This window comes from Ictidomys tridecemlineatus, chromosome 5, assembly GCF_052094955.1.
Source record: "Ictidomys tridecemlineatus isolate mIctTri1 chromosome 5, mIctTri1.hap1, whole genome shotgun sequence".
Classification (NCBI taxonomy): Eukaryota; Metazoa; Chordata; class Mammalia; order Rodentia; family Sciuridae; genus Ictidomys; species Ictidomys tridecemlineatus.
The window spans coordinates 4,785,416-4,808,863 of NC_135481.1; the positions used below are offsets into that span (position 1 = coordinate 4,785,416).

Below are 23,448 nucleotides of genomic sequence, written 5' to 3' on the forward strand. Positions count from 1 at the left end.
ACTGTTATAAAAAGAGGCTCCTTCCACCTTACCACAGCCTCCCATGGTACTTAGAGCCCCACAGCAGCTCTTCCCCACAGCTCCTAAAACCTTGCATGTATATGTGATACTAATGTAGGAGCCCCTGCTCCTCAGCCTCTACCTGCTCCGGGCTGACTCTAGAACCTCTCACCCTTGCAATAAGGTCCTAGGGGGAAACAAGGTGTCTAAAAGTGATAGAGAATCTACACAACCTCTAGCCAGTCAGTCTTGATCCAGAAGAAAAAACTGTTGTAGGTAGAAAAATAAATTTCACAATTGTGTGTGTTTGATGTCAGGTCTCCAAAGTCTTTTAGCAGAAGCTCACTGGTGTTAGGATGATTCATGAGCCAATTCCTTTGTTCTTCCTTAAATGAAAGAAACAGCTAGCTTATAGAGCAGACCTGGGGAGGCGGGCGGGGGGGGGGGGGCGGGGGGAGAACTTCCCTGTTGCCAGAGTATCTACAAGATTTGCATTGAGTATTGGGGAGGGTCGGTGAATAGTTCATTCTTTTCATTGTTCCTCCGGCAAAATGTATTGTTTTTTAAAAAAAAAATTGCAAAAGCTTTCTAGTAAAGAAAGTGTCTTATCAGTCCTGTTGTCTATGTGAGAGAACAGAAGGGACAGCTGTCCCCAGCCCTCAACTGGACAGCCCCTCCACACACCTCTACAGCGACTTGAGCCTCAGAAAGGACAAATGGAAAATGGAAGTCACACATGGGGCAGAATGTACAAAGAAAATGCCCGAGAGACTCTGCTGCTTCTGCTATACTTCAAAATTATTCCTGTCCTGGTCTTTCCCCCACAGCAGACGCAGGACAAATAGCTTAGCACAAAATAGATTCCAGACCATGCAGACACCAGGAGGTGGAACAGTGCCACCTGGAGGCCACCATCAGAAGCACAGCAGGCTTCTTCCTCTGGTATTTGAGCAGAGACATGGATAAGCAAAGCCTTTGTCATGGGATCTCAAGCCCTCCTGGGGAGACAGATAACCAAGTAATATTAATTAAAATACTCTAAAATTAACCACCCATGAGAGGAAAGGCCTTCCTTTCCGCCTTTCCTCTCATCCTCTGGATGCTCACCACATGTTCAGGGTTCAAAGGTCACTCTGAAGTTCCAGCAGAAAGGATCCACCAGACTGAGCCCCGTCCTCATGTCCAGCTTTCACACTGTCTTCCAGCCTCAGTGAACTGTCCACTGTGATCCCAAACATGCAGTTTCACATCTCCCTCTGAACCAGAGCCTTTACCCCACGGGCTGCCCCTGCCCCACATCCTCTAAGTCTGTCCTTGACCTCTGCATCTCAACCCAAGTGGGTTCCACCACTCCTTCCCACATTCTAATGCAGACTGCCAACTCTGCTATTAAAGTGTTTATTCACACTGTACTGCAGTTTGTTTTAGATTTTTCTGCCCAACTGATCTAGTTCCTCCAGGGACAGAATTATTTCTTATTTATTTTTTACTTCTCATTACATTAGATGTCCCTAATCACTATTTGTTGAGTTAATAAATACTTGTTTACAGCATCATCATGGAAGTTTGATGAAACTAGCCCAGAGTCCCAGCCTGCAGGGAGCAAGGAGAAAAGAAAACAGAGAAATTGCCTCCATTCACCAGCTGCATCAGCTACAATCTTCCTGCTTTTCCCATTATCTAAACCCATTATTCTAGATCTAACTCGAGACTCCCTCTGTGAATCCTCCAGTGAGCACTGAGGCTCCCTCCTCCGAGCCCCTGGTGTGCTTCCCCTTCTACTCTGCTCTGCTCTGCTGCTGGCTGTGTGGAGGCCCCACACATTGTGTGGAGGAAGATATGAGCTACCTCAGGACATGGAGCAGTCCATGAGAGCCTGAAGAGGGACCTAAACTAAAAAAGCCCTCAAAGGCTTACCTTTCAGTTTGCTACAGAGCCATCCAACGTGGAGCTCAGTTAACACCTGGTGAAGATTTCCTTCTTGGCCAAACTGTGCTCTGGCTCATCTGAGCCCTCATCTACACTAGGCCTTAATCTTGGCCTCATCCTTGATTTGCTGCTCTTAATTCTAGTAGGATATCATTCCATCCCCGATATCTGATCAAGTTCCTCTTTTTCCCCTGTGATAGTTAACAAGGGAGGCAACTTGGCTAGACCACGGCATGCCCAGATGTTTGGTAAAGCATTATTTCTGGGTGTCTATGAGGGTGTTTCTGAGATGGGCATTAGAACTGGCCCTCCCCAATGCAGGTGAGCATTATCAAATTCAATGAGGGTCCAGGTAGAACCAAAGGGGGAGGAGGGGGATTTGCTCTCTGCTTGACGATGGAGATGAGACACTGTTCTGCCTTAGACATTCCAGGCTCTCAGGCCTTCAGGTGTGGACTGGAATATATCCCAGCAGCTCTCCAAGTTGATGCCCTCAAGCTATAGCACTGCTTTTCCTGGATCTCCAAGCTTGCAGAGGAAGATTGTGGACTTCTCAGCCTCCATAATCATGTAAGCCAATACTTTATATTTAATCTCCTGATATGTTTTTTTTCTTATTAATCTGTCTTTTGTCAGTTTAATTTACAAGGTCCCCATTGGAAAGCCTAGGAGGGTAGGGGGAGGATTGTAATAACACCCCTACACTGGGCGTGGGGTAAAAGACAGAAGGAGGGAGATGGAATGAGAAAAAGAGAAGGAAGAAGTGGTGGTGAAAAAGGAAAGAAAGAAGGGAGAGAGAAGGGAAGAAGGAATCGGAGAGGGAGGGCTAGAGGAAGGAAGAGAGGGAGGGAAGGCAGAAGGGAAAGAGGGAGGAAGGAGGGAGGGAAGGCAGGAGGGCCAGCCTAAGGAACCTGCAGGTCAAGGTTTGCCGGCCTCCTCCTTTCCTCATGACCTAGGCGCCTTTGACAGACCTTCCTCGTAACAAGCATAGACAACAATTCAGGGACAAAGAACTTCAGGTGCCTGCAATTACAGGTTTCTAAAATAAACCCTGTAATTACTGAGCTGACACAGTCTGACTGTTGCAAGGAGACAGAAGTTCACCAGGGAATGGTAGCTTTATTATTCCCCAACTCAGGGGAAGTGATGCTTTCCCCAAAAGCCCTTCCCATCCCAATAGACACCACCACTACCATGTACCTCCTCCAGACCCCATCCAGGGGGCCAGCCACAGGTCAGTCAGAAAGGGAGGGAGGGCGCAGGGCTGTTTCTTCAAAGGACAACCACAGGAGGCTGCCATTGGTCTTTCAGAATCAGTCCTGAATTACCTCCTACCCCAGGTCTACACTTAATGCACTTTCCCTGAGAATCCCCCTTAAAGGTTCTAGCCTCTTCTTAAAGTCCAGCAGTTTTTTGCTCTCTGGGGCATCCAGGAGCATCCTCTGCAGTGTCTAAGTCACCAGCTCCTCTCCACACAGGCCCAAGGACAACTGCTTTCACAAACCCCTACAGTGGAACCTTAGTCCAGGATCTTGGGAGAGGATCCATGAGCTTCCACAGGAAGAAATCCCTAGGAAATCCATAAGACAATCATGCATTTTCCCCAAGGAGCCAGCAGGGAACTCACCGGCCCTCACAGAAGGTGATGCTCCACAGACTCAGCAGCACCGCGACCTTCTTGCCAGTCTCCCTCCACCTCTCTCTCCCTTCATCTAAACGTGCAAGGCACTGGGAGAGCAGAAGAAAGAGCTCCCTGGTCACTCCTGCTGACAAGAAAGAAGGGCTCATTGGAATAGACGGGTCACGGAATCCTGAGCAGGGCCTGGCACATTTGACTTCTCAGGAAGAAACTTTACCAAAATGCTTTAGAAAAAAAAGTGATACACTGCAGATGGGTGGGATGGACAGATGGCATTTTTTGTTGTTATGACCCATCTTCTTGTGCAAATCTGCTGTGCTTACCTGAGCTATGTACTGACTGATAAGGTTGTCGGTGTCGGTGTTCACCAGGCTGCCCAGGCAGAGCATTGAAAGTGTCCAATCACCAGACTCCCTCAACACCTCCCCACCCCACCCCACCCCACCTGTGTCTCACTGAACAATGTCTGATCAGGATCAAGCCCCTTCCAGCAGGTTCTCTGCAGGTGGTAACCACCTGAAGTGAAACCACCCAGAGGGAGGGCAACATCCATATCCCAGGGGCCACCATGAAGCCAGGACTTTGAGAAGACCCCCCCCCCAGAGCCAGGGAAAAGAAGGAAGAAATCTTAGTTTGTTTTTGTTTTTTTTCAGCCATAGAGGTGGAATGGAGGTAAAGGAAGAAGAATGAGAAACAAGTTTATCAAAATCCTAGAGCTCTTCAGTTCTCTCTCCAGAAAGACACTTCTTAGACAAAAGTCAAGTCACAATTTTAAAGTGACTTTAAAGGAAATACAAAGACAAGAGGAAGTGCTCAGTTGGGCATCAGAGCTACTCTGTCCTGGGGCAGGTAGGTGGACTGGGCACTTCTGGTTTTTGAGACAGAAGGATGCACATGGACCATGATCCTGAGCTCATCTAAAGACCTTGAGTTCAGGCCTTGCCAGAGGGCTGCTGCTACCTTATGTGTGTGAATCACTTGGCTCACAGAGAGGGACTCCTGGGAAGATGAGGGAGATCCCCTCAGAAGGACTTAAGAAAACAAAACTATGTGGCAGACTGCAACTGACTTTGAGGAAATGACCCGATTTCCTAAAATTTCAGTTTTCAAAGGTTAAAATTCAAAGACACTACAGTTGAAAAAAAAAACTTGCCATTTATTTCTTTAAATGAATTGATTCCTTAAAAGAGAGAAAATAATCGCCCTTGTGTATGAGGGGTACAATCCTAGACCTCCATGGAACCTAAAACCACAGATAGTACCCTTCCCTATGTACATACCAAGAAGGTTCACCTTTTCACTTAAATGAAGCAATTTCCAGTTTGGCATATCCAAAATGCCAGAATCACTACTCTTCTGTTTTGGGGCCATCATTAAGTGATATAAGGGATACCAGAACACAAGCACTAAAATCATGACGTCTGTGAAAACTGAGATAGCTACTAAGTGACTAACCAGGAGGGTAGTATATGCAGCATGAACACACTGAATAGAGGGATGATTCATGTCCCGGGTCAGGCAGAGTGGGACAGCTGCTCAAGATTACATTATACCACTTAGAACAGCACACAGTTTAAAATTTATGAATTGTTTAAATCCATGTAAATTCTTCAGTTAATATGTATGGACCACAATTAACTGTGGGTAACTGATATAAGTGCAGTGGCACCTGCCTGTCATCCCAGCGGCTCTAGAGACTGAGGCAGGAGGATCATGGGTCCAAAGCCAGCCTCAGCAAAAGCAAGGCACTAAGCAACTCAGTGAGACCCTGTCACTAAATAAAATACAAAACAGGGCTAGGGATACGGCTCAGTGATCAAGTGCACCTGAGTTAAATCCCTGGTACCCACCCACCCCCCTGCAAAAAACCTGTTGGTAACTGAAACCTTGGAAAGTGAAACTATAGATGTGGGGGGTTAGTGTAATCAGAAATTCTTGACCTAGCCGGAGCTTCCTCTTCCTCCTTCTCTTTCTTTCCTCACCTTCTCCCCCATACCACTCCCCTTTCTAAGAAGCATCCCCTCCCAGGACCCACCACTGACTCCCACTGCTCTGAGCAGTTTTCTGGGGTCTCATGCTCAGGCATCTGAAGCTAACTGTCTATTCCAAGTGAGGCTCTGGACATCCAATCTTAACTGAATGTGTAAACAACTGGAAAAGTGCCCTTTCCACCAGAAAAGGCTGGACAAACATAAGTGACTGGCTTATTGCTTCTTCCAGAATGAGATCAGGGCAAACAATAAACCTGAAATCTTCAGGAAAAACAAGGTGGGGCTCTGCTGTCCAGGCACAAGTGCTGCCACCACACTATAGAAACAGGCAAGCTCAAACCAGGAAATTCAGAAACTGCTCAAGTGTGAGCTAGTATGAGAACACGAAGCTCAGAGACTCGGAGGTAGAGATGTTTATATCTTCTTCCAGGCTTTTCTTCCAGGAACCCCCGCAAGTGCCCACAGGGAAGACAAGACTGGAGAGAATTCAGAGAGAGCAGATCCCAACATTCCCAGTTGGAAGAGATGGCAACCACTATCAAACTCCACCCACATCCCCCCTCCTCTGTCTCCCCAAAGGTGTAAAAACCCTAATTTGCTTGGGAATTGCATCATCTGGTAGTTGAGGGTTCTGCGGAAACCCAGTAGCTGGGAGAGGGGAAGAGGGAGAGAGTAGCTCTATGTAGTGGAAGGGTCAGGAATAGAGCAAGTCCTTGCAGACAGTCTGGCTAGAGGCCTGGTAATTCCAAGTGTCTAGTGCACCAGATTCCCATAGCAACCACAAACCTGAGCACAGGTGACTTCTGACTAGATTTACATAAACCCTCCAACTAGTGCCTATAGAAGTTAAGATACGGCTCATCTCCAATCTTAAAAACTACTGACCTCAGAATCTACTCAGAATCCTATAGAATGTGTGTGGCTTTTAACAAAAAGTTACAAAGCACACAAACAGTCAAGAGGAAACACAAAATATGAAGAGACAAAGCAATCATCAAAACCAGGTGACAGCTGTAATAGTTCCTGCTTGGTGGATCTGGACCCTGGGCAACGGACCCATCTCCTTGTATATTTTGGATACAGTAGCTTTCCAGCGGTGACACAGCCAACAACTGCCAGAACTTTCCTTGATCTGGATACAGGCTGAATAAAATCTGTAACAGTCAGAAACATCTAATGACAGATTTAGATATGAGAGCAACAGGATTTAAGTAATTTTGATTACTGTTAAAAATAGAGATATGATGGTGATGATTTATGCATCCAAATTTCACCAGCTTACTCTGAATAGCTTTTTCTTAGATATTAAAATATTCTCATTCGTTATATGACGCTCAGCTACAATGGGCCTTGATTATCGATATTTGCCAGCTTTTAGGATTAAATATCCAACATCAAAATTAAATTGTCAAAAGTGAGTAACTATGGTTTGCCCATGTAGGAGAGCAGAAGAATGTGGTCTCTGTGATGGTTATAACGTGTATTTGTGAAATCTGCAAAGAACCTGAAATGCCATCAGAAAGTAATGACAGAAAAATGACACATTATAGAAGTTCAAAACAAATTTTTCATATTCTATTTGAAAGTGTCCACAAATCACAAAATCTGCAATTCCCAAAATAATGCTGAATAGTAGACACCAAGCTCAAGTTAGCTCCAGAGACCAAGGCAGACCTGGCTCACTCTCATCGTTGAAATCCCAGCACACCTTCCAGGCCTTGCCGAGAGAAGCTTCACAGCCACACAATTGTGTGAGTAGTGAATACAAGGGCACAGAGGTGGCAAAAATAATAATAATAAAATCATGAAGTTTTCAGAGTTCAGGGTAATTGTTTTGATTCATGCAGAGGTCTCCTGTCTCTGGACACTGCTCCCTCATAGGTTTTAGGAGTTGATTGCACTTGACTCATTGCAGTCATCATGCACCACCCTTGCTGTCTACATGTCACATCCAGAGGAGCAGATATATGGTCATGCACAGGGGAAGGACAGGCTTCCCTTGCCACCCTAGTCCACCACCCCCATTTGCCTTCAGCATCTCCTTCAAACAAAGTTCAGAAAAATGGGCAAAGAAGGACAAATGATGGATCCCACACCTTAGATCCTCCCGCCACCCAGCCCAAGGAACCTAGGAAGCCAAATCCACCCAACAAGCCTCCGGCACTTTCACTGACCCCACAGAGGGCTAGGAGCCGCCATGATACTCACAGAGCACACCACCACAAAGACAAACAGACCCGTGACTTTCACCCACTGCAAGCAGCGCCTGCAAGAGAAAAGGCGGGACGTGAGCAGTACGTGGCCGCAATCCTGTTTGCGAGTGGACAGACCTGACCAACCTCAGCTGCTTTTCTGATGCCCTGAGTTATCTCCATTGGAAATCATGCATCGTGACTTCTTTCCATAACATGGTATGGAGAACTCTGGGCCAGGAAACCTACTGCCTCATCAGAAAGGGATTGGTGGAGGCACAAAGAGATCAGTGTTAACCCTGAGCATTTGCACACATCTTCCAGCTCCTGAAAATAACGCTCATGATTTGGGACTCTTTGCTAACCTTCTGAAGGCTCCAGTTCTGGTTTTCTGTTTTGTTTTGTTTTTTCTTTTTTTCTGACAAGTTAATTGAGTTCCTTATCTTGGCTCTTCAATTCACATTTATCAATTAGTTTCCCTTATGTTTTCCAGAAGGTAGAATTATAGATTTACCATCAAATATAAAAACAAATAATTCGAGAAAGAAATTGCAAAGTTGTGACTGATTTTATTAGCAAGATCTTTTCAAGAATTCTATAGGCGATAACTTGACAGGTCACATACTCAGCCCAACTGAGGGTTTCCAAAGTTGTTCCAACCCTGTCACTATCACCCTCTTCATAACTGTGGCCCCCAGACCCTACATGAACTTGAACTCAGTCTGCCCTCTGCAGCCCCACAGTCCACCAGCTACAACCATACCACAGGAGCTTTACCTCACCAAGATCCTCCCTGGCTGCAGTCTTCATCTCTGCTCATTCAGCCATGGATCCCATCTCTTTTTATTTTTGTTTTATTTATTTATTTTTGTAGTTGTAGATGGACAAAATGCCTTTATTTTGTTTTTATTTATATTGTGGCGCTAGGCAAGCTCTCTGCCACTGAGCTACAGCCCCCACCCTGCATCTCATCTCTCTTTTTTTTAATATTTATTTTTCAGTTGTAAATGAACACAATACCTTTATTTTTATTTATTTTTATGTGGTGCTAAGGATCGAACCTAGGGCCTCACATGTGCTAGGCAAGTGCTCTACCACTGAGCCCCAACCCCAGCCCTGCATCCCATCTCTTTATGGCACTATTGCTTGCTCTCTTGCCAGCTGCTGTGCTAGGGCAGTCACTGAGGTGGTGTGTTTGCTCTGTCTCTGCACGAGGAAGTGTACTGGCACAGAGCCTATACCAGCTATATGTTTGCAGAAGAAAGGGAGAAGATCTGTGTTGGGACATCTTTTTTCTTACTCTCTTCACTGAGTTGAGTTCCACACTTGGAAAAATCTGATCCTTTGAAAACGGTAAAGTCTTATTTTGGCATTCTCTTAGACTTAATGAATTTGATGAATAATCATTTCATGCTTCCAAATTATGATTCAACAGCTCCCACTTAAATAGGAATCAAAATGACATTTCTTTTTAAAGAATGAAGCATTAATTGAGCCATTCTAGACACAAATTTCTTTCTACATAACTGACATGTACAGCAGAGCTGACAATCCACAATAAAATATTTTTTACAAGTTTCTTCACTAATCTAGCCCAGCACTTTCTAGACATATTGTTAGCCACTTTCAGGGACAATAACCAGTTCTTTCAGGAAAAAGGGGCTGCCCTTCTAAATGACTGTGCATGTGTCTCTAAAGTTGTTTTGTCGTTGTTGTTTGTTTGTTTGAACATGGTCTCCAGAGAAACTTACAAGGAACCAGACAAAATCAGTGTCATTCTGACCCAACCCTTTCAGGTGACCTCGAGTAAACTTTGCTCATTATAATATTAAACTCTGCACCCTAAGGCATTCCTACCCACCACTTTTTGAACATTTGATACATGAAGAAACATAATATCAAATTGAACATGTTCAAAAATGTACCTACCTCTACATGTGATGACCAGTCTTTTTTTTTTTTTTTAAGTTTCCCCAATAAAAACCCCTGGCTTTGTTTGCTCAGGTGACACCATGACACCTTGCTTATAAGTAATAAAACTATCTCCTCTATATCCCTATCTCTTTTTATTTTTTATTTTGAGACAGGATCACAATAAGTTTCTCTAGGCCTCATTAAGTTGTTGAGGCTGGCTTTGAACTTTCGATCCTCCTGCCTCAGTCTCCCGTGTTGCTGGATTACAGGTGTGTGCCACCATGCCTGGCCTATCTCCACTCTTACCTCTTGGTTGTACTTATTGGCTTATGTTCACCAAGAAGTGAACTCCTTGCATTCAGTTACAATATTATAAAATACGATACTAACATCCTTTAGTTCCATATCAAGCACAAGGCAACTATTCCAGGAATCACAGAGAATAAAACCACCATTGAAAGTCAAGTCTCAAATGTATGGGATTCTATTTATCTAAATTGCGAGGCAGTTGAGAACATGGCATCCTCTCGAGCTGTTAGCCAGCGGGGAAAACACATTAACAATGCTAGGGTTGACCCTTCTCATAACCCATGGGACTACATTACCATTCACATTAATTTCATGATTTACATAATTTCAGGGCAGATTCATGAGACAAATTTTTGCTGCACCTAGGAGAAGGACTGAGACCACTCCTGGTGAAGAAGCTACAAACAAGTAGGAAGCCTGGTGGAAAGAGACAGCTCCATGGTCAAGCAGCCGTGGGCGGACCTGGGATCTAATCCCTGCTCCAATCTTGGTTCACAATCTGAGTGACCTTAGGCAAAATCCTTACCTTCAAGATACTCTCCATTCACCCCCAGGAATGTTGCCAGTAAGATAACTGAGTAACAGTTCCAGCGAATTACAAGGGTTTGAAAGTGGCCCCTGTGGGCACAGGTAGGTGCACTTGGGGCAAGCACTTGAGTGCATTTCAATTCAGCCCTGAAAGGATCTTCAAAAAGGACTTAATCCCCAAAGGTAGTGACATAGAAACAGCAAATCATGCACGTACCATCTTACTGTTAGCACGTGGAAGGCCAGAGAGCAAAGGGACACTAGGTGACAGAAGGCAGTAATATGACCACATATGGCTCTACCAGTCATTCAGTTATTTCAGGTCAGATCCAGAATTGGGACCACTGATTCTCACTCCTAAGTCTTGTTCTGTCCCAGGAGATGATGCTTTTCAAACAGGTTGATCTCAAAAGAGCCCTTTCTCCAAATAAATGTGCGCAGGGGGAAAAGCCCAGCAAATAAAACTGTTAGAGTGAGGGCGCTCCCACAAGGGCAGCACCTGTGGCTGTTGATGTGAGTGACTCAGAGATCCTCGTTCCCCACACCTGCGTCGGCCATCCACTCACACACACACACATGCAGCCTTAGGCTCCCAGCTCCCACTATGCAGGAGGCCACTGCATCCCTCAGGCTGCACCATGCACTAGACCCAAACCTTCATGATAACCACAAAGATGGTATCAAATTCTGAAACACCAGCCCCAGGCACTCCTGAAGTGAATCGATTCTATTTACAAACCTAAAAGCCATGAAGACCCCGAACCCCGCAAGCAAAAGGTAGAGAGTATAGGATGTGGGTCATTTATGTTTGTCATCCGCCTCAAGGGCTGCACACCGATTTTTCAGGGCCACTTTAAATGTCCTCCAAGGCCTGGGAGAAAAGTAGAAAACTTTGAAGGAAACCGTGGAGCCTGGCTAAATGCTAAAAGCCATGCTCCTCTTCACCCTGTCGTTTTAGAAGACTTTAGTGCGGGTAAAACCCCTGCTTTGTCCCATGGCAGTGATCCCACTGCCAGAGTTGGCATCCACCTACCTCAGTGTGGACATATGGACTCTGAGGTGGGTGCTGTCCGGAAGCTCCCCCTTCTCTGAGGAGGCAGATGTAGACAAACCAGCTGCATCTCTGCTCAGCAGGTATCTTCGTTCCCACTCAACCGAGCTGTTTTCCCAAGATTCGTCAGTGGTGATGAACTCTGAGGAGTAAGCAGGCATGCACCGAGACCTGGAAAACGAGAGCTTGGTAGTTATTTTTGCTTTGTTTTGCCTTTTTTTTTTGGTGTGTGTGTGTGTGTGTGTGTGTGTGTGTGTACAAAATGATAAAGTCAATTCCATGTCCTGGATATTTAGTTCAAAAGTACGTATTAGTTTTAACTGCAAAGGCTGCAAAGGCTGCCTCAGAGCCTCTTCACCAGCATAGAACTCAAAACCTTTTCTAGACCCAGGTGCTCTGGAGGAAAAGCAAAACAAAAAAAGCCAACAAAATAGCCAACAAACACAGAAAGGATCAACAGAAACTAGCTGTGCCCCCAAAACACTCAGAAAGTCATATTATTTACATAAAATAATGCTGGGTCAGTTTAGGATGGGAAGTGAGGTGTAGGATCCAATCCTTCTGCAGTGATGATAACAAGAGTTCTAGTCCTTCCCCACTTTCTCTCCTTACTTCATGGCAGTATTCATCATCCATTTCCAAAGCTCCCACCAGGTGCCGATCCAACTTCATCACCCACGTCCCTCAACTTCAGTTCAATTGAACACAGTTATTTGGGGAATGAAGGCATAGGTTAGTGCCAGGGAGGGGGTTGGAAACTTGGGAGAAACTTTCTCAGCACAATGTGGTTATTTATTCTGAAATTGCACCAGCAAAGCCAGATTTCCTCTCAGTGGTGAGGTGTGAAATGTCATAGAACCAACCCTGATCTTCAAAAGAATCAAGACGTGAGGCACTTGCTCACTTTGGTGGAAGGAATGGATCTCTTGACATCACAGGACACTTGGCTCAAAGGAAATCTCCAGGAATCACTCAGGCCTTCAAAATGAATTGTGGGCCTTCAAGAAATATCAGTCTTTTTTGATTTGGGGAATCTTCTAATACAGCTGTTACTGGCTCAGACCAGTTCCCACTTGTTTCAATATTTGTCTCTCTCTGAATGGGCTTGATCTCTCAATACCTAGATCCGTTATACTTGTCCTGAAGCAGAGTTGAGTGGTGTGAGCTTTTCCTGCTCTGTGTATATCTTTCTGAAATGAAGCTGTGGGGCAAGTAGTCTACCTGGATTTCCCACACAATATCCAAGGCAAAATGAGCAGGAATGAGCAACATCAGTATTTGCTAGACAGGTCCATGAATGGGGTCTATGTTTAGAAAGACAAACCAAGGGGAACTTGTTACAAAATTATAGGTGCTCACATCCATTTACATAAATTGGTTGAATCCCTGGTCTTCTGAACAATTCCCTCTGTACAAGTGCACCTGACTCTCAAGAGGCTGTACAAAATGCCAAGGATGTTCATGCAATGCAGAGAATACACATGAGATCACAACATCACCATTAATGACAGCTGCAATCTGTTGTTACATGTTAGAAAAAAGTGAGGATGCTCAAACCCAGCTAACTTAACAGAGTATTATGATTTTCCTGAATATGTATCAGAGCTTTAGAACTGAAAAAAATTATATTCAAAAGGAGAAGCCCCAAGATGAAAATTAGATTGTGTAAAATCAATATGTAGTGAGATAACAAATGACTGAAAATTGTTAATATTTTCTGTCAATTTTATGAATAGACAATGTTCAGGTATGTGAAAAATAATTTCTCTCTCCTCTTAACTGCTGAAGAAACACAACTGTAACAAAACTGGAACTAAGAAAGTGCTTTCTTATAAATGGAAAAAACAAAGCAAGTTAATTTCAGTGCTTTCATATATATATATATATATATATATATATATATATTATATATTATATATATATTATTAGTTATAGATGGACACAATGTCTTTATTTTATTTTATGTGGTGCTGAGGATCTAACCTAGGTATACTCTCTACCTCTGAGCCATAACCCCAGCCCAATGTCAGTGCTTTCTAAAGTGGTGGTGTGCACTAGAACTTTCTGCGGAGATGGAAACATTCTGTTTGCCTAGGCCAGTAGCCAATTGCTGTTGGACACTTGAAGAATTGAATTTTTAATTTTGTTTCAACTTAATTCATTTTAATTTGAATAACCATGTTTGACGAGAAGCCACCATGTTGGTCGGTGCCAATGCAGGGCAAACTCTGACCCTGTACCACTGAACATTCCTGCCCTCGATATGCTGAAAAGGACACATTTATTTCTGAAAATATGTAAATCAATGGATGTTATCTTGATTAAAACTGCCACAAAACTGAGTAAAAGTAAAGCAGCAGAAAGACCTTCCCACACCAATACTTTAGTGAGCTTCATGCAAAAGCTCTAAGCAAAGCTGATCCGTGTTCTGGCCTCTGATGTGAGGCCCAGTTAACACCCCAGAGCATGTCTCTGTGTCCCACATGCTCATTGGTTTTCCAGTGAATCATAAATTCTAAAATGTCTCAGGCCTTAGCTGTTTACTGGATAATTCAAGAGAAAGCATTAAAGAAAGAGATGTATGAAGTGTTTGTTTTTCAAAGATACGGATTAGGAGAGACAGGGACAAGAGTTATCCCACCCCTCCCCCAAAGGGAAGCTTTAAGCAGATGGGTCAGTAGAAATGCCCACCACCCATCTATCACTGAGGGGCTGGCAGCAGGGGGCATACTGTGTAACAAGATGTGTAGGGAACCAGGGGACACCAAGAAGTGTCTCAGGATTTCTGAAAATTGTTTGCAGAAAAAACAGGAGTTGTGACTGAAGACCTAGCCAACCCCTCATCCTAGAGGGAGTGTCTCTGCACATTATCCTCCAGGTTAGCTCTGCTCAGACAATTCTAGAGCTACCCAGGTTTGCCTCAGAAAAGACCTTCTGTCTAGCAGGAATGAAACTTTCTTGTGAATCTTACATACAGGGTTTCTCAACTTCATTACTATTGACATTTGGGCTGGTGGGACGGTGTGGGAGGGTTACCTGTGCATCACTCTGACCTCTGCCCTTCAATGCCAACAGCACCCCAGCTACCAGTGTGATAAACAAAAATGTCTCCAGACAGTGTCAACCTCACTCCTGGCTGAGAAACCCCAGTCTCACATGGGCTCAGTAATCATTGTAAGGTTATGCTTCAGGTCATTTGGGAATTCCTAAGCCACAGATATAACCACCAGCATGAGGAACATCCATTACAATGATGTATCGAGGATCTGATAGAGATCAAATGTCAAGTAAAAAGTTAGAGCTTAGGAAGAAATTCTCCACCATAAGTGCCATGGACATTGCCCAAAGAGTTCTTACATTCTTAAGAAGAGAAACAAAAATCTCACCCTCTGTCTTGTGAGGAATTATGCAGTAATGGAGTATTTTCTGTAATGCAGGGGTCTTTAGAACTGGAGCCGAAGAACTGAAGCAAAGGAGATGCGGACCTGAAAAAGACAGGAAAGGAACCAGAATCAGCAGCACAAAACAATGGAGGTGTCCCCAATAACAGGGAGCAAGATCCAGCCAAAAATCTGCCCAAGATTCAGCAATAAATTGTACATGGAATTTTGACCCAAAAGAAGTTCTATCTGAATTGTAAAATCTAGAGTTTAGGAGAGACAATTAGAATTTATCCTTTTCTCCAGTCTAACCAAAAAAAAAAAAAAAAAAGCCTAATGGCCTCTACTGGAAGACCAAGTAGCAGAAGTCAGGGCCAACTGGTGGAAATAAAATGGTAGCCAGAATGGCATGGAGGAGTCTCGCAATGGGCAGCAGCCACAACTGAGGCAAAGCCCTGGGAGGATGCCCCTCTGCTACACTGGCCTGTCTACTCAAAGAAAGGCTGTGCCAAAAATGTTATCAAATAAGGAGCTTTGTGGAAGGGAAATGATTGTGCAGATGCAAGTGCACCACCAATATATGGCTGTTCTCATTAAAGGACACATAATGTTTTATGAAAACATGTAGAAACCATTTTCATTCCTAATCATTGGGAATATGTTACTTTATACACTGATATACTACCTTTCTTAAATAGCCCAGATGATATAAAGATGCTGTGGGTGCCATGAATCACTCACATAGAGAAATAACAGTCATTCCTTTGGATCATAAATGCACAAGGAAGGGATTATAAGAAAAATATTTCCACTATTTTTCTCATTCAAGCATTCATTGGTGACAGACAGTAAGACTCTGGTTTTGTGGATGAGTGAACACCAGACCACTGAGCTGTGACTAACAGCACCCACCGTGTCTCCAGGAAGACAGAAATGGAGTCTATTCGAGGTCAGCATGAGTCCCCTTGGCACTATGTCTGGGCTGCCTATGGCCACTTTCGATGGAGAACACAGATGACAGAGAACTCTCTGCTCAGGGGCCTTCCTAGCCAGTAAGGGGAATGTGAAGGGACAAAGGCATAGAGTAGGTGCCTTGATTTGGGCAGATGAAGGAAGGAAGGTAGAAGAATTTTTGCCTAAGAAATTTAATAATTAGAGTATTTTTAACAGCTCAAACTGGCTTATGCAATTAGTTGAGTCTACTTCTCCAATCTCCGATAATTGTAAATCTAGAAGGGCTTCAGGTATCTTTAGAAAAATGTATCCATGAGTCAACAAATATCTAGGTATTTTCTGTTGCTCCCAGGAATGGTTTAATGCATGGTATTACTGGGAAAGCCCACTATTTCAAAGACCTTGATCATATTATTTAACTACCCTATGCTTCCATTTCCTCAACTGTGTCATATAGATTTAGAGAAAACAACACACACACACACACACACACACACAGCCATCAGCTTTGATGCATTAAATAAGAGGTAAATGTAAAAGAATGAGTTTGATTACTGATGCAATTATTTTCATTAGACTGTGAGTTCCTTATGAATGGCCGCCATGTTGTTTTTATCCACCAATGTAGGTTCTTAATGAATATTTAATAACGAATGGTTTAAAACCCAGGAATCATGACTTATTTGGCTGAGAATGACTTTTTGACTCAAACAAAACAGTTTTTTAAGCCATTACAATGTTCTTAGAATCACCATTGTCCCTCTGAAGAGTGGTTAATGCAGTGCAGGTTCCTTGGAAAGCCTAACCCTGAGGGTCTCAGAACAGCACAGGGCAGCACCATATTACACAACACACAGGATTTGCCTGCTTGCCATTAAGGAGGAAATTTGGAAATGGGGGAAGGGTCCAAAGTCCATTTTATCCTCTCTGCAGTGGCCACATGTAGCTGATTTCATTATTGCTTAATATGCTGTTGTACTTTGTAACACATAGTATTTTATGATTGTAGTTGAGCATTATGAAATGGTTTCTAAACTATTTTACATAGTTATATTATTTTTCTAAAAAGCTAAAAATAAAATGAGTTTCACCAGGAAATTTCCCAAGAGACTTCAGGCCATTCAAAATTTAAACTTGACACCACCCTGATAGTATTTCTCACTGTCTCAAATTCATTCTTCTTCCCAAAGAGGAGAGAACAGAGGAATCTCTCTTTGGGTCCTGTTACTCGGCAGGATCCCGGACCTGCATCCTGGAACATAAACTAAGCATAGAGGAGACTCAGGATGACCCAGAATACACATTTCAGAGCTTGGCAATAAAAACTACAGTCCACAGAGCTGAAAGCCTGGCCTGTTTCCTTTGGCGTAATTAAGGGAGAAAGTAGTGATGAGATCTATATTATTCCTGACCTTTTCTCTTCTGAAAAAAGAAATCCCCTTGACATTTTTCTGACTTCACATCTGTGTGGTTTCATAAATTTCAACAGTGTCTGGCTCCCTCATGTCTCAACAAACTCTGTACATGCATTTTCAAAATTCATCCATGCCCATAAACTTACAAGCAGGCAATATTTATTTTGAATAATTTGGAAATATAAAAAGAGGATAACAAATTAAAAATTGTATGTAATCCCATTTTCCAGAGACACCCAAAGCTAACATTTAAAGAACTTGCTTTCAGGGTTGTTGTTGTTGTTGTGTTTATTTTTCCTACATAGAGTGAATATTTTTCTAAGTCAGGTGTATCTATGGATCTCTGCCTGTACGGACACACATTCTCATACATAAGGTGTTTTTCTTCAGAGTTTTCAACTTAGCCATCTCATTAGCATTTCCTATGTTATTTACTATTCTTCTACAACATGATTTTAATGTTGATCATCATATTCCTTTATATGAATTGCCACATTAAGCTTGACAGTCCATCTATTGATGGAGATTTAGGAGATTTCTGGGTTTTTATTGAAGTAAGTAACAAATGCCAAGAGTACTGGTAATTAAGTTTGTGTGTGCCTCTGCCTATTTCCTTAGGATTGATTCTTAAAAGTAGAGTCATGGGTCTAGAATTTTCTTGGACTACCATCCTCTTGCTGGAAGAAAGCCTGTCTCTAATATTGTAACTTTTGGTTACAGGCAAGAACAAATTTTTATCACTGCCAGTCCTGGTATTAGCTAAGATTTAAATCCTCAAGCAATAAGTTTTAAAGACCTAGAATAATATGATCCAACCCCACCACTGTCAAGGAATCCTGCTGCCATGAAAATTAGGAAGACAAGTTCATGCCAGACTGAGAGATTCAGCTTGTTTCCCATACCTCTGCCACAACTCACCTTCAACAGTTTCCTCGTCCCCAGACCTTCCAGTTCTTTCTAGATCCAAATACTTGACAACCCTATGATGCTCATGTAATATTACTGAAGAAGAAAAGTAACTAAAACTGTTGCAGATATGAAGCACCTCATATATTAACACTTCTGTGAGAATTTACATTTTTAAAGACCAGAAACGAGAATGGTTAGCACAAAGGACAGTTTGGGGAGTTGGAGGCTGGGTATCAGAGGCGGAGGAAGAGGTTGGCTCTCAGTCTCTCTCAAGCACTGTGGCGTATAGGCACCACAGACACGGCCATGGCTGAGGTCAGCTCTGCTTGGCAGTGGGACACTGAGCCGGTAGCACAAAATGAAAAGTGCGATCTCTACTCTGATCTGTGTGGCAACCAAACTCATATCCATGTACTTTCCTAAGGATGTCTCCAAGCTTCCCTGAGGAAACCCAAGAGCGGGCAGGAAGGCAGAGGGCTGAGTGCAGAGGAGAGGTGGCATAAGCCGTGCAGAGTTCCATGGGGAGCTACACCCAGGGCCAGCCTGCAAGTGGGACCAGGAAAAATCAGGCAGAAGGCAGAGGGTTGGAAGGCAGTCAGTAGCCCTGTGAGCCCAGGTCAGGAGGTCTGTGAGCACAGGTCAGGGAAGGACCCCAATGTGTGTGTGGGGACCAAGTATGTGAAAACCAAGCTGAGCCACGAGACCCTCCCTGCCCCAGAGCTTCCACCACAGCTGAGCTGTTTGAAGGCAGCTGAGGAGCCCTGCCATAACCAGAGCAGGGGATAGGCTGCAGAAAACAGAGACATGTTTCCATTTGGGGCCAGCTCTTCACATCCCCATTGCTTGAAGGTATCCCTAAAGTATCCTAGAAAGAAAGGGGATTCTCCCCGACTCATTATTGCTAGGATTATGTTTGATAAGGATTAACAACAACCATGGTCATTAAAGTGAATGCTTTCTGCATCCAGGATCTGTGCCTATCACCTTATGATCTCATTTACCCCTCATGATAACTCTAAAGATAGATCATTTTCTCCCCATTTGAAAAGGAGCAAATGTCACTCAAAGAAGTCAGGCCCTGGGTGGGCCCCCAGCTGCTAAGGGCAGAGCAGCATGTGCCCAGTTCCTGATACCAGTCTGCAGCCCTTCCTTCCCACCAGGAGGCAATGCATCTGAGAGGTGGTGCTAGGCAGGGAGCCCTCCATGCAGATGACCACAAAGAGGCCTTATGGACCAGTCAAGCAGCAGTCACAGCCAACATGACCCCCATTCTTCTCTGCCAGTCAGGGAGAACAATGAGGTTTCACACACACACACACACACACACACACACACACACACTTCTCTCTCTCTCTCTCTCTCTCTCTCTCTCTCTCTCTCTCACACACACACACACACACACACACACACACACACACACTTCATTGTCCCAACCTACCTTCTCAGGAAAGAAAAGCAAATCAGCTAGGAAAAGCATAGCTGAGTTTGCCCCAAAAGTGGTGACTGGAACACAGCCAGGTGAGGAAGAAACACGAGCAGGAAGCTATTACCCATTTATGTGCAGTTTTCACAAGGCTTGGAAGAAGACTGTGATTTCTTACCTGAATACAATCAGAGCCTCTGAGACTCTCATCATCATTCTGTCTGAGCTGGGATAGGCTTTTTAAGTTCAGTTTAGCACAGAAAGGAAAGTGATGTCCACAGCTGAGCTGCTTGGAAGCAACCTCTGTACACTCTTCTTCAGGATAAGCCCCCACCACACAGTGCACAGTAAAACAGGAAGGAAGCAAGGTGATCTCATTGGCATCTACATTTCTGAGTTATGGGGGAGAAACACATACAGGGAAGGGCATGGTGATGTAAGACAAAATGAAAAGTGCTGTCTCTACTCTGATCTGTGTGGCAACCAAACTCACATCAACACACTTTCCAAAGGTTGTCTCCAAGCTTCCCTGAGGAAACCCAAGAGCCAGCAGGAAGGCAGAGGGCTGAGTGCAGAGGGGAGGTGGCATAAGCCATGCAGAGCTCCATGGGGAGCTACACCCATGGTATTCTTGGCTCTGATGGGCTGTGACCTGTGTCTTCCCAGTGCATAGCCTACACACTGAGACATGCATGGGCCCCTAGCCTAAGCCACAGTTTCCTCACTGTGGATGCTGGACAAGCCACTAACCCCATATGTCCCCATCTACTCACCTGTAAGGGAGAAGACCAATGGTCACCACTTCCCACAGTTACTGTGAGGATTAAACGGGTGAATCTAGGGCGTGTGCAAGATCTAGGACATGGCTATGGTTTAACGTTCCAGGGTTCCCAACCAAACAACAAAACTCTGCCCCAAAACTCCAAGGAGTTGAGCATATCTGTCCCACATTTTGGCCTGGCCCATGACCTTGCTGAGCACAGGGTCCACATCTTCCACTTGCCTGCTCTTCAAGCTTTGTTGAGCACCTCTTCACAGTAGAATTCCCTCCCTCTGGTCATCTCTCCCCTAGCTCCTGCCCTCTTAGGGGAGGGTTTATCACAGCTGTTGGGCAGAGCCATCCTTCCCACTGTCCACTCTAGAAGTGAGAGGTGTAGTGTTCAGGACAGTGACACAGAGCAGGTGGTGGCCATGGACTCCATGGTATTGCTGACTCTTATGACAACTTTAGGAATAAAATACACCAAAAAGTCTTTTTGCTGATAAAAGAGGAGGAAATAACACTCTTTTTTATTTGTTCTTTTCAGACATACATGTAAATAGAGTATATTTTGACATATAAAACACATGGAGTACAACTTATTCTATTGAGGATCCCATTCTAGTGTTGTACATGATGTGGAGTTTTACTGGTGGATGTATTCCTATATGAACATAGGAGAGTTATGTCTGATTCACTCTACTGTCTTTCCTATTCCACCTCCTCTCCCCTCCCTTCATTCCCCTTTGCTTAGTCCACTGAACTTCTATTCTTCCCTCTCCAGGCCCATTATTGTGTGTTAGCATCTGCACATCAGAGAAAACACTTGGCCTTTGGTATTTTGGGACTGGCTTATTTCACTTAGCATGATAGTCTCCCATTCCATCCATTTATTGGCAAATGCTTTAATTTCATTCTTCTTTATGGTTGAATAATATTCCATTGTGTGTATGTATGTATGCATATATACATATATATATATATATATATATATATATATAAAATCACATTTTCTTTACCCATTCATCAGTTGCAGGGCATCTAGGTTGGTTCCACAGCTTAGCTATTGTGAATTAAGTTGCTATAAACATTGGTATGGCGATGTCATGTAGTATGCTGCTTTTAAGTCCTTTGGGTATATACTGAGGAGTGGGATAACTGAGTCAAATGGTGGTTCCTTTCCACATTTTCTGAGGACTCTCCATACTGCTTTCCAGAGTGATTGCACCAATTTGCAATCCCACCAGCAATGTGTGAGTGTGATCCACATCCTCACCACATCCTCACCAACATTTATTGTGATGCGTATGCTTGATAATTGCCATTCTGACTGGAGTGCAATGAAATATCAGTGTAGTTTTAATTTGCATTTCTCTAATTGCTAGAAATGTTGACCATTTTTCATATATTTGTTAACTGATCATATTTCTTCTTCTGTGATGTGTCTGTTTGGTTCCTTTGCCCATTTGCTGATTGGGTTATTATTTTTTTTTGCAGTGGGGAGGGGGTTAAGTTTTGAGTTCTTGATATATCCTGGAGATTAATGTTCTTTCTGAGGTATAGGTGGCAATGATTTTCTCCCATTCTGCAGGCTCTCTCTTCACACTCTTGATTATTTCCTTTGCTGTGAAGAAGCTTTTTAGTTCAATAAAATCCTGTTTATTGATTCTTGATTTTATTTTTTGCACTTTAGGAGTCTTCTTGAGGAAGTTGGTACCTGAACTAACATGTTGTAAAGTTGAGCCTTATATTTTCTTCTAGTAGGCACAGGTTTTTTTCTGGTCTAATGCTTAGGTTCTAGATACACTTTGAGTTGAGTTTCATGCAGGATGAGAGGGGTTAAATTTCGTTCTGCTACATATGGGTTTCCAGTTTTCCCAGCATGATTTGTTGAAAAGGCTATCTTTCCTCCAATGTATGTTTTTGGCATCTTTGTCTAGTATAATATAACTATATTTATGTGGGTTTGACTCTGGGTCTTCTATTCTGTTCCATTGATCTTCATGTCTGTTATTGTGCCAATACCATGCCGTTCTTTTGTTACTATTGCTCTATAGTATACTTTAAGGTCTGGATTTGTGATGCCACCTGCTTCACTCTTCTTGCTACAGATTGCTTTGGCTATTCTGGGTCACTTATGTTTTCAAATAAATTTCATTGCTTTTTCTATTTCTTTGAGGAATGTCATTGGAATTTTGATTGGAATTGCATTAAATCTATAGAGTGCTTTTGGTAGTATGGTCATTTTAACAATATTAATTCTTCCTATCCAAGAACAGGGAGATCTTTTCATCTTCTAAGGTCTTATTTAATTTCTTTCTTTAGTGTTCTGTAGTTTTCATTATAGTGGTCTTTCACCACTTTTATTAAGTTTATTCCCAAGTTTTTTTTATGTTTTTGTTTTTGTATTTTTGAGGCTAATGTAAATGGGGTAGTTATCCCAATTTCTCTTTCAGAGTATTCATCACTGATATACAGAAATGCATTTGATTTTATGGGTGTTGATTTTATATCTTACTATTTTGCTGAATTCATTTATTAATTCTAGAAATTTTCTGGTGGAGTTCTTTGGATCTTCTAAGTATAGAATTATATTGTCAGCAAAAAGTGATACTTTGAGTTCTTCTTTTCCTATTCATATCCCTTTAATTTCTTTCATCTGTCTAATTGCTCTGGCTAGAGTTTCAAGGACTATGTTGAATGGAAGGGGTGAAAGAGGGCATCCCTGTTTTGTTCCAGTTTTTAGAGGGAATGCTTTCAATTTTTCTCCATTTAGAATTATGTTAGCCTGGGACTTAGCATAGATAGTTTTTACAATGTAGGGTATGTTCCTATTATCCCTAGTTTTTCTAGTGTTTTGGACATGAAGGGATGCTGTATTTTATCAAGTGCTTTTTCTGCATCTATTGAGATGATCATATGATTCTTATCTTTAAGTCTATTTATATGATGAATTACATTTATTGATTTCCATATGTTGAACCAACCTTGTGTCCCCAGGATGAACCCCACTTAATTGTGGTGCACTATCTTTTTAATATATTTTTGTAATCA

General features: G+C 43.1%; 1 protein-coding gene across 2 annotated transcripts in view; it reads right to left on the reverse strand.

Annotated features, from left to right (window-relative positions):
• The window catches only part of Oca2 (OCA2 melanosomal transmembrane protein), a 338,081-nt gene that overhangs the window by 242,403 nt on the left and 72,230 nt on the right, over window positions 1-23,448 (reverse strand). For both annotated transcript variants that reach the window (XM_005316964.4, XM_078049109.1), the window contains exons 3-6: window positions 14,940-15,038; window positions 11,536-11,724; window positions 7,768-7,825; window positions 6,641-6,713 (exon numbers count right to left, since the gene is read on the reverse strand). In XM_005316964.4, coding sequence (XP_005317021.2) covers window positions 6,641-6,713; window positions 7,768-7,825; window positions 11,536-11,724; window positions 14,940-15,038 — 419 coding nt within the window. The remainder of the gene's footprint in view (window positions 1-6,640; window positions 6,714-7,767; window positions 7,826-11,535; window positions 11,725-14,939; window positions 15,039-23,448) is intronic.